Source organism: Scardinius erythrophthalmus (genome assembly GCF_964197995.2).
Source record: "Scardinius erythrophthalmus genome assembly, chromosome: 4".
In the NCBI taxonomy this organism is placed as follows: domain Eukaryota; kingdom Metazoa; phylum Chordata; class Actinopteri; order Cypriniformes; family Leuciscidae; genus Scardinius; species Scardinius erythrophthalmus.
In genome coordinates this window covers 12849501-12867947 of record NC_138224.1, presented here as the reverse complement: position 1 = coordinate 12867947, position 18447 = coordinate 12849501, and the positions used below count along the sequence as shown (strand labels likewise).

At 36.8% G+C, this 18447-nt stretch overlaps 2 protein-coding genes across 3 annotated transcripts; both read left to right on the top strand.

Moving 5' to 3' along the window:
* The first annotated feature begins 20 nt into the window (after positions 1–20).
* On the top strand, positions 21–7049 carry slc25a3a (solute carrier family 25 member 3a). Of its 2 annotated transcripts, none has more exons than XM_081363395.1 (8): positions 21–299; positions 439–585; positions 3137–3264; positions 3347–3526; positions 3674–3855; positions 5827–5999; positions 6134–6244; positions 6668–7049. In XM_081363395.1, the coding sequence occupies exons 1-8, from the start codon at positions 239–241 to the stop codon at positions 6829–6831; spliced, it is 1146 nt and encodes a 381-aa protein (XP_081219521.1). In that variant the 5' UTR covers positions 21–238; the 3' UTR covers positions 6832–7049. The 2 variants fall into 2 exon arrangements, with proteins under 2 accessions (XP_081219521.1, XP_081219522.1); XM_081363396.1 differs by having other exon boundaries at positions 68–299; positions 414–585.
* Positions 7050–11614: 4565 nt separating this feature from the next.
* ldhba (lactate dehydrogenase Ba) lies at positions 11615–16556 on the top strand. The gene is made up of 8 exons (XM_081364031.1): positions 11615–11867; positions 13636–13771; positions 14091–14208; positions 14587–14760; positions 14844–15017; positions 15187–15304; positions 15712–15835; positions 15958–16556. Exons 2-8 carry the CDS (start codon positions 13643–13645, stop codon positions 16123–16125), a joined length of 1005 nt encoding a protein of 334 aa, XP_081220157.1. The 5' UTR covers positions 11615–11867; positions 13636–13642; the 3' UTR covers positions 16126–16556.
* Positions 16557–18447: the final 1891 nt, after the last annotated feature.

Genomic DNA, 18447 nt, shown 5'->3' with positions numbered 1-18447 from the left:
ACTCCTGTGCGTAATGAGCTCACACCATGAGGTCAAGTTTGCAGTGGTTCTCAACAGTAACAAATTTAGTTGAAGGCAAATTTACATCAATGACTTGAAACACTGGCAGTTTTGTTTTTGATTGTTTGTTTGAATGAATGCTAGAATGGCCCATTATACCATCATAGCTCTTTCCAATGGGAAGTCTCAGTATGGTGACGTCACAGAAGGTCAGGATGATTTAGTCTGAGGTCATCTGATGTCTCAGATCCGACTGCCGCTGATGCACCCAGGAGGCGCCGTTTCTTCACAACCGACAAGTGAGTGTACCGTTTCTTTTTAACATGAATTTTCTGATATATTTGAATGAGAGATAAATACTGTTCCTCAGCAATGTATGCAATAGCAAAAAACTAACTTTTGTTTGATTTAAGATTGTCACCTGTCTGTTTTTGCCAGTAAACCCCCTGGTGAAAATGTACCCAAACACCTTAACACAGTTGGCACGGTCGAATCCTTTCCAGACTCCTCTTTTCTCCATTAAACAAGATCAGCAACAAGAGAGCCGGCAGATAAAACGCAAACTTGCTGCAGCAGCTTCTAATGGTAAGAAGTTGTTGTTCTTTATCTTCTGAACTGGATAAGTTGCAAACAGAATTAGACAATAGGCTTTATGTCCAAGATTTTATTTATATATTATTTGTTGTAAGATATTTGAAAGCTCAGCGAAATTACACTATACTATTTTTAAAGTGGACTCTATCAGACTGCTTGTTATTCCATTCTTAAAGAATTAACTTCCTCCACAAGGATTACACGGCTTGCTAATAGACCTAATTGTCATGATTGCCTGCTAATTCCCAGGCACTTTTTCTCAAGACTGTTAAAGTTAACCCAAAATGAAAGTTATATCACCATATACCCGTTTCATCCTCCTTCCATGGGACACATTTTGAATAATGTGCTGAATCTGATTGTTTTCTTCAATGCAATTACAATGAATGAGGACAAAAATCATGTAAAACACTGTGAATGCAGACAGTTTGTGAATTATATTCTAAGTCTCTTGCAGTCATGCAATAGTTTAGTGTGACAAACAGGCTCTTTTTCCCAGTTATTCACTGTTAACTGCTGCAACAGTGTTCATTGAGCCAGTTGAGTATGACAAAGGCACAATATCCGATTTGTGAATAAAGCATTCCGATTTTATGAACTGGATCAGATTCAAAAGAACAATTCATTCTCAAATCAGACATAATGAACTCTCATGATCAAGAACTATTGGCTAGATGGACCTTGAACTGCATCTGATTTCGCTTACTTGGCCTCCAAACTCATTAAATTGGCAGCAATGCAATTCAAGAAACATTTTGGGTTCTGTCAGTAAAGAGTTCTTAAAAGAATAATTTTTCTTAGTTTGAAGAACATTCTTAAAAATAAAGTTTCTGTATTGGCTTCCATGTCTCTGTTGTAAGGGGTTTTACAGTCAAAGACTCAAAACCAGATATGATGAATGAAGACCCAGTCAGAATTATAATAAATTAAAGAAAATATTTACCGAAGATAGTTTGCAGTTTCATTAGCAGAAGTCAGCTTCAAGACTCACATGGAGTTCGTAGGCCGCCCCACTTACAGTTACAAAGATCACAGCAGTTATACCCTTTCAACAAGGTCTAAGCTACGTCCTTGCTTCAGGTTAAATGATTCTCATTGGCTAAGAAAGAGATAAACATTGTAGTTTTCCACAGATATACAGATAGACTGAATCAAATCTCCATCGATTATGCAGCTGACACTCGGACCCTGAAGTTAGGCACGTCGTGACCTTCCAGTTCTCAGATTTGGGTTGAACAAAAACTGTCAATCTCCAATAATACCAGTGGTTCCTTAACCTGTAACCAAAAAGACTGACACACAGCTTTTCCAAGGTTGGATTTGGCCAGGCTCTAACTATAAACAGGAGAGTCGTCTCAAAACATCAAGATAATGCATTCTTTCTCTCAATGAGAGGACACTTTAGTAAAGGGTTCACCAATCTCGGTCCTGGAGGGCTGCTGTCCTGCAGAGTTTAGCTCCAACCCCAATTAAACACACCTGAACCAGCTAATCAAGGTCTCACTAGGCATACTAGAACATAGATATCATATAAAGGCTAGATGTCTCGTCCGCGCTGCTGGCCAATGGAGCTCGACATCCGCACACGGCGGCCATCTTACGACAGGATGCTCGCTCACTCATAACATGGTGCATGTACTTTTAAATAACCATAACTTGCTCAATTTTCAACCGATTTTCAAACGGTTTGGTTTGTTATAAACGTCAGAGATGTAGCTATTATACTGCATACATATGAATAATTATGTTCAAAATGTTTAAGCATTCAGAATTATAGCCACGTTAATAACGTTTGTAAGAAACCAAACCGTTTGTAAATCCGTCCAGATTTCAGCAAGTTACGAGCATTTTAGTTGGCGCATGTCACTCACCTTCCGTCCACAGCAGCAGGGAGCAGCAGCGCAGTCTCCTGACCTAAGATGGCCGCCAAGTGACGACACAGCTGACTCCGCCTTGAGCCATCTAGCCTTTCTATACATGTCTATGTACTAGAAACTTTCAAACAGGTGTGTTGGAGCTGGTTGGAGCTAAACTCTGCAGGACAGCGGCCCTCCAGGACCGATATTGGTGAACCCTGCTTTAGTATAACACAGTATAGTAAAGCTTTAACAAATAAATGGTCCCTTATACTATAGCCTTCAATGACCCCTGTGACCATTCCTGTTAGAGTACCCTAGAAAACAGATGAATGTATCGACACATGTTGAAGACATTTCTTAACAAAATAAATGAGCAAGCACTGTTACTGCATTCAGATATCAAATAAGTATCAAAGTTCCCCTTTTGGAACCTTTCTTTTTATGAACATTTTAACAGTCTTAATAATCTTTTTCCACTATATTCACCTTTTGTGAAATGGAAAGGTTCCACGGATGTTAAATGTTCTTCATGGAACCATAGATGCCAAAAAAATTTTTTTATTTTTTTTTAAGAGTGTGACTTCAGATTTTCCATTCTGTATCACACACACAGTATTGATATTTGTGATCAAATTTAAAGGGAAATGTTGTGATGTCAAATGACAAGTGTTTTCCTTCCTCAGATGCAGATGTGAGCTGTGAATTTGGGTCAAATAAATATTACGCCCTCTGCGGTTTCGGTGGGGTTTTGAGCTGTGGCCTCACACACACAGCAGTCGTGCCCCTCGACCTCATTAAATGCCGTTTACAGGTAATTTAACATTAAAAACGAATAAGTTACCAGCTTATCAGCCAGAGACATTCACTAATGCATTATTCCTGTTGTCTAACAGGTGGACCCTGTTAAGTACAAGTCCATCTTTACTGGTTTCTCAGTCACTTTGAGAGAGGATGGCGTGAGAGGGCTGGGCAAAGGGTGGGCTCCTACATTCATTGGTTATTCCATGCAAGGCCTTTGCAAGTTTGGTTTCTATGAAGTCTTTAAGTCCCTGTACAATGACATGCTTGGAGAGGTAAGTCTACATATGAGAGAAAATGAAAGGGAACAGATTTGGCTCTGCAAAGATTGTTCCAACACAGTTATTTGAACATATTTCGGCATATCCGTTTGTGATAGATCTACAGCTAACTGCTGTCGTTTGGTTTGGTCTGGTAAACAGGAGAATGCTTATTTGTGGAGGACGTCCGTTTATCTGGCCGCATCAGCCAGCGCTGAGTTTTTCGCTGATATTGCACTGGCTCCTATGGAAGCGTGCAAAGTGCGCATCCAGACGCAGCCCGGCTATGCTAACACCCTGAGAGAGTGCGCCCCCAAAATGCATGCTGAGGAGGGGATAAAGGCGTGAGTAGATCCTTAACTCTCGGCTATTCCTCTCTTAAGGGTCACACTTGTGTCAAAATAGACTGGAGACATACATTATATGTACTATAATTTATATACAGTAATATTTATTCTTTAATATTTTGTATTCTGAGGGGATTTCTTGGTGCAAATAATTTTTCCAGGTTGTAAATAAAACAAAAAGGAGTATGTTGGAGTAATATGTTTTACAAGAAAATACTGTTTTCACAATTTCATGCTTTAATGTGTTATTTGCTGATTCTATGTCATTATTTGTGTAATTTCTGAATAAAAATGTTTCAGTGTACTAGACACCTATATTTTTATGTAGCACATATATTTTAGTTTTTCTTCTCTAAATTATGAACCATTTATATCTATCAGTTTTGAGTTTTATTAATATATTGAATTAGCTTTTATTATTATATTTTTAGTTTTAATATATATATATATATATATATATATATATATATATATATATATATATATATATATATATATATATATATATATATATATATAGCTATAGCTATTTAGGTTTAATTTATTTTTGTTTCAGTTTTAGTTAGATTTAGTTATTTGCAGTTAGTCATTTTAGTCCTTAAACTCAGTTTTCATAAACTGAAATAAGTTTAAGTCATATTTATATTTTATTTTATTTCAGCTTTATTTCAAAGAACACAAATATGTCTTAATAGTTTTAGTTTAGTTAATAAGTTAAAATGGAGTGTGTGTGTGTATGTATATATGTGTGTGTGTATATATATATGTGTGTGTGTGTGTGTGTGTGTGTGTGTGTGTGTGTGTGTGTGTGTGTGTGTGTGTGTGTGTGTGTGTGTGTGTGTGTATGTATATGTATATACACTACCGGTCAAAAGTTTTAGATCGGTAAGATTTTTACTGTTTTTAAAAGAAGTATCTTCTGCTCACCAAGTGCATTTATTTGATTAAAAATACAAACAAAAACAGTCATATTGTGAAATATTATTACAATTTAAAATATCTGTTTTCTATGTGAATATATAGTTAAGTGTGATTTATTCCTGTGATCAAAGCTGAATTTTCAGCATCATTACTCCAGTCTTCAGTGTCACATGATCCTTCAGAAATCATTCTAATATGATGATTTGATGCTCAAGAAACATTTAGGATTATTATCATGTGACACTGAAGACTGGAGTAATGATGTTGAAAATTCAGCTTTCATCTGAGGAATAAATTACATTTTAAAATATATTAAAATAGAAAACAGTCATTTTAAATTGTCATAATATTTCATATAATATTTTTTTTATTATTGTTTTTTAATCAAATAAATGCAGCCTTGGTGAGCAGAAGAGACTTCTTTTAAAAACATAAAAAATCTTACCGATCTAAAACGTTTGACCAGTAATAAATATATATATATATATATATATATATATATATATATATATATATATATAAATAAATATATATATATAAATAAATATAATATACACACACATATGCATGCATATGTATGTATATACATATACACACATATACATATATATACATATATACATGTACACACATATACATATACACACATATACATATATATGTGTGTGTGTGTGTGTGTGTGTATACGGTATGTAGACCTGCTGTGTATATATTATCCCCTACTTGATAATCAGTTTTTTCAGATATAATTACTTTTATTGGGTTTTGAATGTGGATATATATTTAGACATTATCAAAGATTATTTCGTTTTGGCTGAATTATAACCCAAAAATTGCTTTGTATTTTCATTTGCGTGTCTGTGTTCATATAACAAATGCCAAAAACTCACAAAGTTTTGTACCATTCCAATGAAAAAAAAAAAAAAAACAACACCAGAGGGTTAAGGCTGACAATCAGAACAAAATTGACTTCATTACCCATGAGGCCCTTCAGAAGACCTATACTGTGTGCTGGAGAACTGATTGTTCATGTTATCGTCTGTGCAGGTTCTATAAAGGTGTTTTTCCCTTGTGGCTGAGGCAGATCCCCTACACCATGATGAAGTTCGCCTGTTTCGAGCGAACCGTTGAGATGCTGTACAAGCACGTAGTACCAAAACCCCGCAGTGAGTGCTCCAAACCTGAGCAGCTGGTGGTGACCTTTGTTGCCGGGTATATTGGTAAGTGCTTGGGCCCTTTAGATACAAGGTTATAAACTTTTAGACATGTCTTTGCAATGAGTGCTGGCTCAACTTTGCATAGATAGATGGATAGATATAGATACATGTTAGCTTTGCTGTGTGTCTCTCCTCAGCTGGCGTGTTCTGTGCTATGGTGTCCCATCCCGCGGACTCTGTGGTGTCTGTACTAAACAAAGAGAAAGGCAGTTCAGCTGTCGAGGTGCTGAAAAGACTGGGACCTGTAGGTGAGTCTCTGCATAAACACACACAGCACATACCAGTCAACAGCTGTGGATCAAAAAGAAAACCTGAGGGGTTTATTTTGCCATAATGACCAGCAAGACCAATAAATAAACTCATGGACATGGACATGAAATTTAATTACATAAAAAAAACTAGACACTGAAGCACCATTTCACTGAAGTTGCAGATGGATGTAATACTCTTTATTACCAAAAGAGGCAGCTGTTGTTCCTGGATTTATTCCCATTAGATCACATCAGTTTCATATGAAAAAACCATAATGACCAATTTTTATTGCTCTTATCTCAGTCAATTGATTGTTAGCATGTGTTAAGATTGTCATTTGCAGAGTAACAGTTAAATAAAAACTGTCGGCCTCAATCTGTGTATAAATCAAGAGTTCATGGCTTCTCTTTCTCCTACAGGCGTGTGGAAGGGTCTCGTTGCTCGAATCATTATGATTGGCACGCTGACCGCCCTACAGTGGTTCATCTATGACTCGGTGAAGGTGTACTTCCGTCTGCCCCGTCCACCACCCCCTGAGATGCCCGAGTCCCTTAAGAGGAAGATGGGTCTCCTGGACTACTAGACTCCTCCTTTATCAACTGTATCCTGAGTAACTTCACAAATACAAAGATTTTTTTTCCACATTCACCCCTTGCAATAAACGCCACAGTTCCTGGTGTGTTTATCAGCACTGAAAGCACTATTGAATGATCATATGACACTGGGTTTCTCCAGTGTCACTGTATGCCTGTATGCATATTAGAGTAAAATCAATCACACACTAAACATCTGTTGATTTTTATTTGACTTTTGTGTTTTTAAAACCTTTTTTCTCTCAGTAGGTAACTGAATACTTAAAAAAGGTTTGTGTTATTTGTGTGTATTAAGTGTTTTGTCATTATATCTAGAATTATACAAATTGTCAGGTCATAATATTTCATATGTAGTGTAAATATATAAGCTTATTTTTATACAATAGATACTTTTATTAAGGCGTATTTATTATACAACAGGGTCTCAGACCCTTGTTTACTAAAACTGTTACAAATTATTTTTGTTATTTGAAATAAAGATAAAATAAACTATAAATGTTGGATGAAAAACTTAAATGATAATTAGAAATATTGCCTTGGCAACTAACTGAAATGAAATAAGTTGTACTACTAGAATTGCTAAAGCTAAAAACAAATAAATTGATCTAAAATCTTCAACTAAAATAAATTAAAGCTCATAAAAAATGACAAATTTTGATTAAAAATGATAAGAGCTCATAAAATATTCAAAACATAAACTAAAATTAAAATGAATACGGAAAGTATAAAAATAAAATATTACTAATACAATATGTAAATACGGTAATACTAAAATAGCTTTGAACAGCATGTAATGCAATTAAACCAGAAGTAACTAATTAAATCACAGAAAAATTAAGAGTAATCCCTTATTATTTTTCAAGGGAAATGTAATTAAATTACAGTAATTCATTACTTAGTAATGCATTACACCCAACACTGATTTGTGAGATTGTGATAGAAATTTAATTAATGTATAATCAAATACATATATGTACATATGTGTTAGGGGCGAACAAGATGGAAACTCCAGCTCTTGAATATGTACCTTTAATTATTTTCTTTTATGAATATTTTATAGCATTTCAGTGATGTGGAATCCACAGTGTCTCGATTGCGTTGAGTGGCCAGTATGAGTGATGAACTAATACAGTCTTATCGCGCCGTTACAATGAACGTTCTCTCTCCTATTGTCATCACCTTGATGTAAGCAACGGGAAAATGGTGACCTGTGACCTCAGTACAGCCCGTTTTGAGCTCTTAAGAGACATCCTATTAGAGGAACAGCAAGCAGAGAGGGGTCATTCATTTCACAGAGTGTGCCTGCATTTGTGCGTCTTTGTGAGTGTATGGGGTTTTGAGAGGGAAGGACTGGGTGTTCTCATAAGTGTCTGTTTGCTCCATTGTTGTCATTATATCCCATTTGGGTTGTCTTGTTCGTGTGGTTTGCAGTGGGAGGACTGTGAAGATGAATTCTGAGAAATGAAGGCTCTCTGATTTGCTTCCTAAGCCGCTGATGCTGAGGGTCAAAGGTCACGAGGTGCAGAGCTGCATTTCACTGTAACCTTTTTGCCACAAATGCATTTACTCTGTAATGGCTCCACATGCACCTTCACCTGTTACTATTACGGCATCAAGCCATCAAAAGCGTGTTAAAAGCACATGATTTCACTGTGATTTTGGTATTTAAATGAACTTTAGTTTTACAAATCATATAAACTGGAATGAATAAATAAATCATAACCCACATGGATGCAAAATACTGTTGAACATTAACATGGAGAGTTAAATGTTAAAGCAGCTGTTTGTGAAGCTCATGTGATCATGTGCAATAGAATTACACCAATTAGATTTGACGTTGTCACGGCTGGAAAAATGCAAAAGTAGCTGCATTTGGATGTGACTTTTAATTAGACTGAGTTGGAATAAAAAAAAAACATTTTTGTTATTTGAAATAAAATAAATGTTAACTTCAATAAAAGCAACATTTTTTAATTTTCATTTAGTTTAAAATAAAACTAAAACAAAATAAAAGATAATAAAAAACTGTATAGACATTTTCAAAAACGAATAATTTTAAAACTCAAAATTACTTCAAATATTTAAATGATGTTTGAAAAGCACTCGTTAGAAATCATGTTTTGTTAAAATTTCAGATAAATATGCTGTATCATATTGCATAATCTGCACTTACATTTCATTATATTTATGCATCATTCACTCAAAACTCCTGAAAATACTGAGATCTATCATTACTTAGGCAGTAATGAAGATTTGCTTTGCTTCACCATTGGTTATGGCTTCATATTTGACAATCATAAAGATTTGGTACTGTTTTCATACATTTATAAAAGTTGGGTAATGAAACATTTCGGCCGAAAGAAAACCTGAGGTGAGAATAGAGTGTTGGCAAATACCACACTCTATGTATTTGTGCATGTGAGTGTGTGCTAATGCGTCTGTCTCTCTCTATTGTTGCAACCCTTGTCTCATAAAGGTCAGTCTGAAATAGCATGCAGTCCTTCCACCGGGTCACATGGGTTCATTAATAACCAAACGTTTGCCAGCCTCTGTAATATTCCATGAGAGGGATTGAAGAGCCTAGAAGCAGAAAGATCCTAGACAATAAAATTACATTCCTCCTTAGTTTAATTTATAATGATGATAATCTATATGCAGTACATATAACTGATATAAAACTATAAATGTATAATACTATATAATACTACAGTTTTGCCGACTTATATTCACAGCTCACTTTCCATGTTCCAGCTGCCCTCATTTTCCAGATGGAATTTGATGGGCGGTAGGTTTGTGCACACTGATTGGTGGAAATATATGAGGTGAACTGCCAATGAGTGACAAACCTGTTGTGTACACATCTACTTCAGTTTAGTATTTAGACAGCCATGGCAATAGATAAATACATTTCTCAACTGGCACCTGAACTAATTTCAATGATATGAAACATGACAGGTTGTAGGCTATTTGTACTTTGGTATTTACAAAGTGCCATTTTTAGACTAAAAAGTCTATATTTAGCAGGATCGACACATCATTTAGATAAACAGCATGCGAGTTAAGCGTGGTTAAGTGTTCTTTTGCAGCTTGATAAGGGCTTGAGTGCATTAAAGGAACACTCCACCGTTTTTTGAAATAGGGCTTATTCACCTTCTTTCCTACATTTAGATAGGTGGACAAATGCATTTTTGTCTCAGTGCATGCATTGTTTTAATTTGACAGGGTCGGCGCTAGCTTAGCTTAGCATAATGAATGGAATCCTTTGTTGCCAGCTAGCATGTCCTGAGTAAAAGTGATTAAAAAAAAAACAAAAAAAACCTACCTAATTACTTCTTGTGGCCTGCGTATTCACAAGAAGTACAAATAGCGATGCAGATTAACACTAGGCGATTTCCTAGGCAGATATTGACTTGGGACTATATTAGGGGGAAGCACAGGCGAAGCACTGCTACTTGGGTGCAGAGATATCACGCCCAAGTAGCAGTGCTTCGCCTGTGCTTCCCCCTAATATAGTCCTTAATATATAAGTCAATATCTGCCTAGGAAATCGCCTAGTGTTAATCTGCATCGCTATTTGTACTTGTTGTGAATACGCAGGCCACAAGAAGTAATTAGGTGTTTTTTTTATATCACTTTTACTCAGGACATGCTAGCTGGCAACAAAGGATTCCATTCATTATGCTAAGCTAAGCTAGCGCCGACCCTGTCAAACTAAAACAATGCATGCACTGAGACAAAAATGCATTTGCCCACCTATCTAAATGTAGGAAAGACGGTGAATAAGCCCTATTTCAAAAAATGGTGGAGTGTTCCTTTAAAGAAATAGTAAACACATAGGCTATTCGAATGGGAGAATTGAACATTTCCAGGAACTATCTATAGAACACTATAATAGCTCCATTATAGTGGCCGTCAGGATGGCCAGACCTAGAGGGCACAGACAGTTATGTAATACACACCAATCTATCCACAAAACCAAGCACTAACTAGACAGCAAGGTGTCCCATAATCCCCCCTAACACACACATGCACAGCTCCTCTTCTTCTCTCTTGCTCTTTTCTTCATCTTCATCCATTTAGTACATTTCATCTCTTTATTTCCTCATTTGATGCATGTAGACAAACATTCTTCCTTTCTCTATAAGCTTTTAAGCAAATAATGTCACTGACTGATGTCACTGACTGATGCATGCTCTTATTGGACGAGCCAGTGGGAGGAACAGAGGCCTCATTGGTCCCCATATTTAGGATTTAAGAAAGCATTGTTTGATAATGAGAAGGCTGTTGCATGTCTGTCTGTCTATCTATCTATCTATCTATCTATCATAATCTAGATATAGGAAACATGTGGCTCCAAAATGCAAAAGCTAAAGCCATTTGATATCAATTGTTTTATTTCAAAATTGAGGGTAATCTATGTATGCCCAACTTTAAGTAAAGTAGCCACGCAAGTTTTCTTGATTTTGTATTTGAAATGTAATGTTCGAGTTACAACAAGATTCACTAATTAGGTTCCATCTGGATGTGTTTACTAGGCAGTTCAAAACCTGTCTTGGTTGCATAACAACTCCATTGGGCAACCAACATCCCAAATTATCTAATGAGAGCTTGAAAATGCAATGTTTTAATTGTAATATTTGACTTTGCATAGTGATTATTTGGGATACGACGTTAATGTGGAATTATTGACAAATATTGCATCAATAAAGATCCCATTAAGGTGCAAGGTCAGTGGAGAGGAAGTATTTTTATGATAACAATGAAATCCTTGACACAGTCCTCCAAGGGGAAAGTGGGCCGGTCTGTCTGTCGTTCTCATATTCCTCATATCAGTAAGGGCATCGCATGCACTTGTGACAGTACGCTCATACGCTCTCTGCGTAGCGCCGCACGCTTAAATTCCACTCCTCCACGAGTCACGCGACCACGCCACGCACGCGCTCGCTCGCTCTCACCGGTACTCAGCAGCGGCTCTCACTGCTCTTCCTGCAGCTAAGGATACATATTTAACATTCCTGCAACAAATGTATGTATATGCATTGAATGGCTGTTTTCTTGCTTCGCATTTGCCTCATCTAAATAAATTCTCTCGATTAGCAGCATTATGTTAAACAAGCACCGTCGTCATGGTGCGATGTATAGTGTCGTTGACATTGAAGAGGTGTGAATAAGTAGGCGCTTTGTTGTTTGCAACACTTCCGTGCGACACATCTTGAAGTTTTGTTGCGTTTGAAGTGAAGTAACAGTCGTGATTCCAACCTGAATTGATAGATGAGCAGCCAAGGACGTTTGTGTTTGGTGCACGCACGAACATGGAGGAATTCACTGCACGCTGACCGTGAATTTGGCCTTGTTTAAATTCAACTGATGGAGAGAGGCCAAACTACGAATGATTAACTACTAAGTTAACTAGAGGCTCTTAAAATAAGAATGAATCGATTACCATCATGATTTTACAATTTGCTGTTTGTTTTCAGACGCAATTACTTAATCCGAATCGTCAAGGACGTGATAAGGACGGTTGCGTCATAATAGGATTTTATGAACGCTGAATTAAGTTGAAATACTTACTTTTTGTTCTGTTTTTTTATTTTTATTTTTAGAACAATTCGAATTCTCTGTTTACACAGTAGCAACAAACTATTTAACGAGTTGCCTTCAAAATTATCATTACACTATTTTTATTTTAAAAGTTTTTAAAATTAATTATTATAGAATGTTATGTTTTAAAATTGTATCATTTACAATTGAATGAATAAACAGTTCAATTTTCACACCATTTTAGTTAATTTAATTTATTAGCCTTAGCTTACCACATATCGTTGCATTATTTCATTTTTATACACTCATAGCTACCCACCAAGAGTCTTTGAACCGTTTTGTAAACCGCTCTGATTTGGTTTGTTAGTTTACACAGTAATTCAAGCCCACTATTTTGATTTTAAGTGTATAAAATTCATGAATGTGGTTTAGTACTAGCAGAGAGTAGTCTTTGGGCTTCATGTAATTGGTTGAGCGTTTCACATGAATCATAAAACGATAGTTATGTTAAGTAGCAGCAGCATTTCAAGATAAGGTTTGGAGATAAAGGAGCATGACTGTATGTTATGCTGGCTATGACCCTTGAAGAAGTGCAATTAGACCTTTTATGATGGCAATATCTAACACTTTCAAGATCATATCTAACGTCTAACATAATCCTCATGAGCCCATTGTGGATTAGTGTCACAATTGAGCTCTCTTTCTGTGTGTGTGCCAGAGTTTGCATGCTCATAAGCCAGTACAGGTTTGTCTAGTCAACTGTAATAAACTTAATTGACTGTAATTCTAACTGCCTAAAATAAATTATGGTTTCATTTGTATAATGCACTTAGAAGCTTACTAGATGGGGGGAAAGTAAACTATTAATAGTTTAGTTTATATAAGTAATGTTTTTTTTTTCTTTTTTTTTTTCTTGTGTTTGTCTTGGATGGACACATTGCCTAATTAATATTGCAGTGTGTAGAAACACTCCTTCAGTTTGTCTAGCAAATGGGGGCAGAGTGACTTGGCTCTAGTGGCTAATTTTATTATTGAGTGGGCCTCTGCTGGTTGCAACTCAGGATATGGGTAATTTTCACAGTATGTAGGGTGACCTTGTTACCTTGACCCAGCTTTGATGCCTGACCGTGTCATCTTACCCTGTTAATGTTTACTACACAGCTTCCTGTCTTTTTTTTTTTCTACTTTCATTTCTATTATTGATGGCTTAGAGGTGGTTTGCATTGTGAACATGAGCTGTCCTGTACTTCCAGCGGGATCATGGCTTCAGTAATGGAGAAGCTGATCACTCCTTTGGCCAGCGGCCCCGCTGAGCCCCCCAGGAACAAAGTCACAATTGTTGGCGTGGGACAGGTGGGCATGGCGTGCGCTGTCAGCATCCTGCTTAGGGTAAGAGACTTAATCACTTGATGAATCACTCTACATAAGTGTAATGAGCAAATATTTTTACTTTGAATTTTGGTGGCATTCATGCCTTGAATATATAATATTTATAGCTACTATAGTTTGTGGTCACGTTCAATGTCGCTAGGTGAATTTTTGCAGGCAAAATCCAGTCATTTCAATAGGAATCGATGCAATTGGGAGCTTTGCATAAGCTGCACTATAGACAATGAGCCTTTTTTCCTGCTAAATTTATCTAATGTGCCTGCAGCTTTCTATGAAAATTGTCATGCATTTAAAGTAATTGTTGTTTCCTGTCTTGTAGGAGCTTACAGATGAACTGGCTCTGGTGGATGTTGTGGAGGATAGACTGAGGGGAGAGATGTTGGATTTGCAACATGGCAGCCTTTTCCTCAAGACCCCTAAGATTGTGGCTGACAAGGGTGGGATGCACTTCCATGAGCCTGACTCCGTTAAAATGCTCAGATTATTTTAGCTTGTATATTTATACATCAAGTTCTCGTGATCTTATAAAAGCTAGAGGCTTAAGGTGTAATCAATGTTTTGCATGCAAAAAAAGGTAATTGAAAACAGTGTTATTCAAACCAAACAGCTTTCTGTTGGTCAACACAGCAGATCCGTATAACCAACCTGAACCCATAGCGAAATCTGCATGAGGGAAATTTTGGCCTTGACTCAAAATGCCTTGTTCGCCTGCAAAAATTTGCTGAACAACACACCTTTATGCTGAAAGGCTTGAATTTTCAGTAGTACTGCCTGAAGTTTTGAGTGGAAGTGTATGTGTTTTGTTTTTTTTATAGACTACTCTGTGACTGCTAACTCTCGAATCGTGGTGGTGACGGCCGGAGTACGTCAACAAGAGGGTGAGAGCAGGTTGAACCTGGTGCAGAGGAACGTCAACATTTTCAAACACATCATCCCTCAGATTGTCAAATACAGTCCTGACTGCATCCTTGTTGTGGTGTCTAATCCAGGTGAGCATACAAACTCACAACATGCTTAATTTGAATGTTTTGTAGTGCATCTGTAGTAACTGCTTTTGTCCGTGTTCATGCAGTGGATGTTCTGACCTACGTGACCTGGAAGCTGAGCGGCCTGCCAAAGCACCGTGTCATTGGTAGCGGGACCAACCTGGACTCCGCCCGCTTCCGCTACATCATGGCGGAGAAACTGGGCATCCACTCCAGCAGCTTTAACGGCTACATCCTGGGAGAGCATGGAGACTCCAGCGGTGAGAGAGGGAGCTGAATGGAGAGGAAAGATGGAGGGTGTGGGAGAGGAAGAAAAGTAACTAGAGGGAGAGGATGAAGGGCTGGCAGAAAGAATAAGATTGATACACAGTGTCAACGGCTGCATGATGTGGCACGATTTCAGTCACAGCATATTCTTTTGTTTAACAGTGCCTGTATGGAGTGGAACAAATGTGGCAGGAGTCAGCCTGCAGAAACTCAACCCCGACATCGGCACAGATAAAGACACTGAGAACTGGAAGGATGCTCACAAGATGGTTGTGGACAGGTAGGGGACATCTTGTTTTGGGGGCTCTGTTATGTGACTGATGGGCAATTGGAAATCTAGATGTATTAAATTTTAGTTACCACAGTGCTGTTGAGAAGGTGAATTATAATTTTCAGTATTTCATAAATTATAATAAAATAGATTTCAGCCAGAATAATACCAATAACTACACAATTTTTGACAAACCCATATACTTGTAGGGTTTTTTTAACACAAAAGGAGAATTTGTAGTAATTTTCTTGTAGTTTCAGATGGAAACTTAATGTTTGAAGCTCAAGCTTTCAAGTTCTTGGTTTCAAAATACTCAAGACAAAACAAAAAAAGACAAAGTGGTATTTGGAATGACATGACTAAGTAATGATAAAGTAAATACCCACTGTTAATTAGTGGCGCCTATCTTCTCTCAGTGCCTACGAAGTGATCAAGCTGAAGGGATACACTAACTGGGCCATCGGCCTCAGTGTGGCAGACCTGACCGAGACCCTGGTGAAGAACCTGAACCGGGTCCACCCTGTCTCCACCATGGTGAAGGTGAGAGGAGTTTACACCGTTTATCATGTAGTCATACACTTTCATATCCCAGAACTGCACAGAATGAATCAAGGCATTTTTGTTATTAAGTGATCACTTCACGTGTTGTTGCTTGTCTGCAGGGCATGTTTGGAATCAGCGAGGAGGTGTACCTGAGTCTGCCATGTGTGCTTAACAGCAGCGGAGTGGGCAGCGTCATCAACATGACCCTGACTGACGAAGAAATCGCTCAACTGAAGAAGAGCGGTGACACTCTGTGGGGCATCCAAAAAGACCTGAAGGACCTGTAGGTCAACTGCGGGATGCCACTCACTCTTCACACTCCCTCAGTATCTTTACACACTCTTTCTAACTATGTCGGTCCTTTTTTCTCACTTGCTTTTGGATATGATTGCTTTGAAGTGTTTCTTTCCATGGTGGCTTAGGTAGGCATAATCTAAAATATGAAATCTTTCTTCTAAAGAGAATGATCAAAGGGGAACATCTTTGCACTTTTTAAGTCATTGTGTAGGCAATAAAGAAGGAGCTAACACCTCTCTTGTCTGGACCTAATTTAGTGAGATCATTAGGGAACATTCTGTTGCTGTTTAAGTCAAGAGGAGAAAAGAATGAAGTGAGGTAGATACAAATGTATTCATTCTGAATTATTTTGTAAGTGTTGGTCATTAGTGTGTGTGAAGATTAAGTTAATAAAATAATGAACTGTTCAAATCTGTCTTGGCTGTTTTTTGAGATGTTCTATTGATGCAAGTTGCACTTTCCGTTGCTAAAAACCTTAATAAATAAAAATAATAAAATAAAATGCATAATACCGTAATAAAAACAAGCTGCATTAATAGATTTTCAAAAAAGTGTCCGCAATTATACAATGACTTTAGAGGGGCTAGTTTTTATCTAGCATCGGCTAACTTTTTTTTTTTTTTTTTTTGCACCTAAATGTTTTAAAGAGAAAACTTACGTTGTTCTGTTGTATTTGTGACACTTAAATAATACAAAAATTACACTTTGCCAATGTTCTATCTTTAAAGGAACAAAAGGGTTGGAACTGCCTTTACCTGCAGCGACAATTATTCTGTTTACAGCCAGACGAAAATACACTAACAAATTATCATGATTTTAACGGTCAAAGACTGTAAAAATGCTACAGTGAAAAACTGTTAATTGGTTAACAAAGTTTCCTTGTACGGTAAACAACTGAGATAGAACTAACTGTACATTTACTGTAATTTTACTGTAAAATATTAAATTTACAGTTTTTGGAAGTGAAAAATAAGTTTTCTTGGATGAAAACGCAAAGGCTTGTATAATTTACAGTGAATTCCTGCGTGACACTTCACATTTGATGTATTTTTGTTGAAATAACTTTCTTCATAGTTTTCTTAGTTTTTTTCTAATCAGTTATGACATTAGGGTTTTATGTTACATTTAATGTTAAATGAATGTTTATTGCATTTTTTTTTAATTTCATGTGTGTTACCATGATGGTGTTTAGTGTGTGTGAAAGACACTGTGCAGCTTCTATCTATTAGTAATTGCTCTCTTGTGAAAGAGCTGCTTACTATGAACTTTAGTTAATCATGTGATTTTCATCACCATTGTAGTTGGTGGCTGTAAGTGTATTACTATGGTACAAAACAGTTACTAATACTTCAATAGGTCAGTAAATTAACATTATATCAGATAATTAAATACGGTTTATTACTGTAAATTTAAGTAAAGTCTGTAAAATCTAAAATGTTGCTACCGTATTTTTTACGGTAAATTTCTGGCAACCACAGCTGCCAGTTTTTACCGTAAATTTAACTGATATTTTTTTTTACAGTGTACACGAGAAGGTTACTTGTAAAATGAACTTAGAAAACCCTTTCTGGAAATAATATTCAACATTTTATACTTCCTGTCTGCTTCGAAACATTAATTGGGGTGCTCAACCAACCACCCATAATTCGCACTCTGTCCACAATTATAATTCAAAAGCCATCAAACAATATAAATCGTTTATTGCACAAATACAATAACTCAATGAAACAAGTGTGCCATAAAATCCCATGATTAAGAAATAAAAGCATAATAACAGGTAAAGCGTGCCGGAAATAATTACCCACAGTTTTCAACCAAGCAAACCACATCCTTTCATCTGAAGATGAAGAGTGATTTTCACGAAGTTTCTAATTGTTTTCTCAGGTAAAGCATCATTGGCAGCAGGTGCTCGTGTTTGGGTCTGTCAGAGTCAGTTGTCGCTTCATTTCGCTTCCCAAAACGCAGCCCAAACGGATTGTAGTTGAATTTACTGCGTGTTAATCGATGTTTGCAGGAAATTTTACTCAATTCATCTTTTTCTTGGATGAAAACGCAAAGGCTTCCGTCGTCCGATGCGTTGGGCTCGTCAAACTGCCTCCGCTCCATTGAGAGATAGTGCTGCTTGGAGTCTGTAAAGTAAGATATCCTTTTCAGTACACTTTTTAACAAGCATTATTAATCATGTATTTGGATTGAAATGCATCAACTTACCTGGTCTGGCTTCAGGTGTATCCATGTCAGTGAATAGTGCTCTCATAGCTGTGGACTGACAGATCATTGCTGACAGGAAGAGAATCAGTACCTTGATTTTC

Excerpts from the sequence above, each read along its gene's own strand:
- slc25a3a (XM_081363395.1), top strand. The coding sequence starts at position 239 with ATGTCTCAGATCCGACTGCCGCTGATGCACCCAGGAGGCGCCGTTTCT. Across the intron at positions 6,000-6,133 it reads CTTTGTTGCCGGGTATATTG|CTGGCGTGTTCTGTGCTATG; the intron begins GTAAGTGCTTGG and ends GTCTCTCCTCAG. Across the intron at positions 6,245-6,667 it reads GAAAAGACTGGGACCTGTAG|GCGTGTGGAAGGGTCTCGTT; the intron begins GTGAGTCTCTGC and ends TTTCTCCTACAG.
- ldhba (XM_081364031.1), top strand. The coding sequence starts at position 13,643 with ATGGCTTCAGTAATGGAGAAGCTGATCACTCCTTTGGCCAGCGGCCCC. Across the intron at positions 14,209-14,586 it reads TAAGATTGTGGCTGACAAGG|ACTACTCTGTGACTGCTAAC; the intron begins GTGGGATGCACT and ends TTTTTTTTATAG. Across the intron at positions 15,305-15,711 it reads CACAAGATGGTTGTGGACAG|TGCCTACGAAGTGATCAAGC; the intron begins GTAGGGGACATC and ends ATCTTCTCTCAG.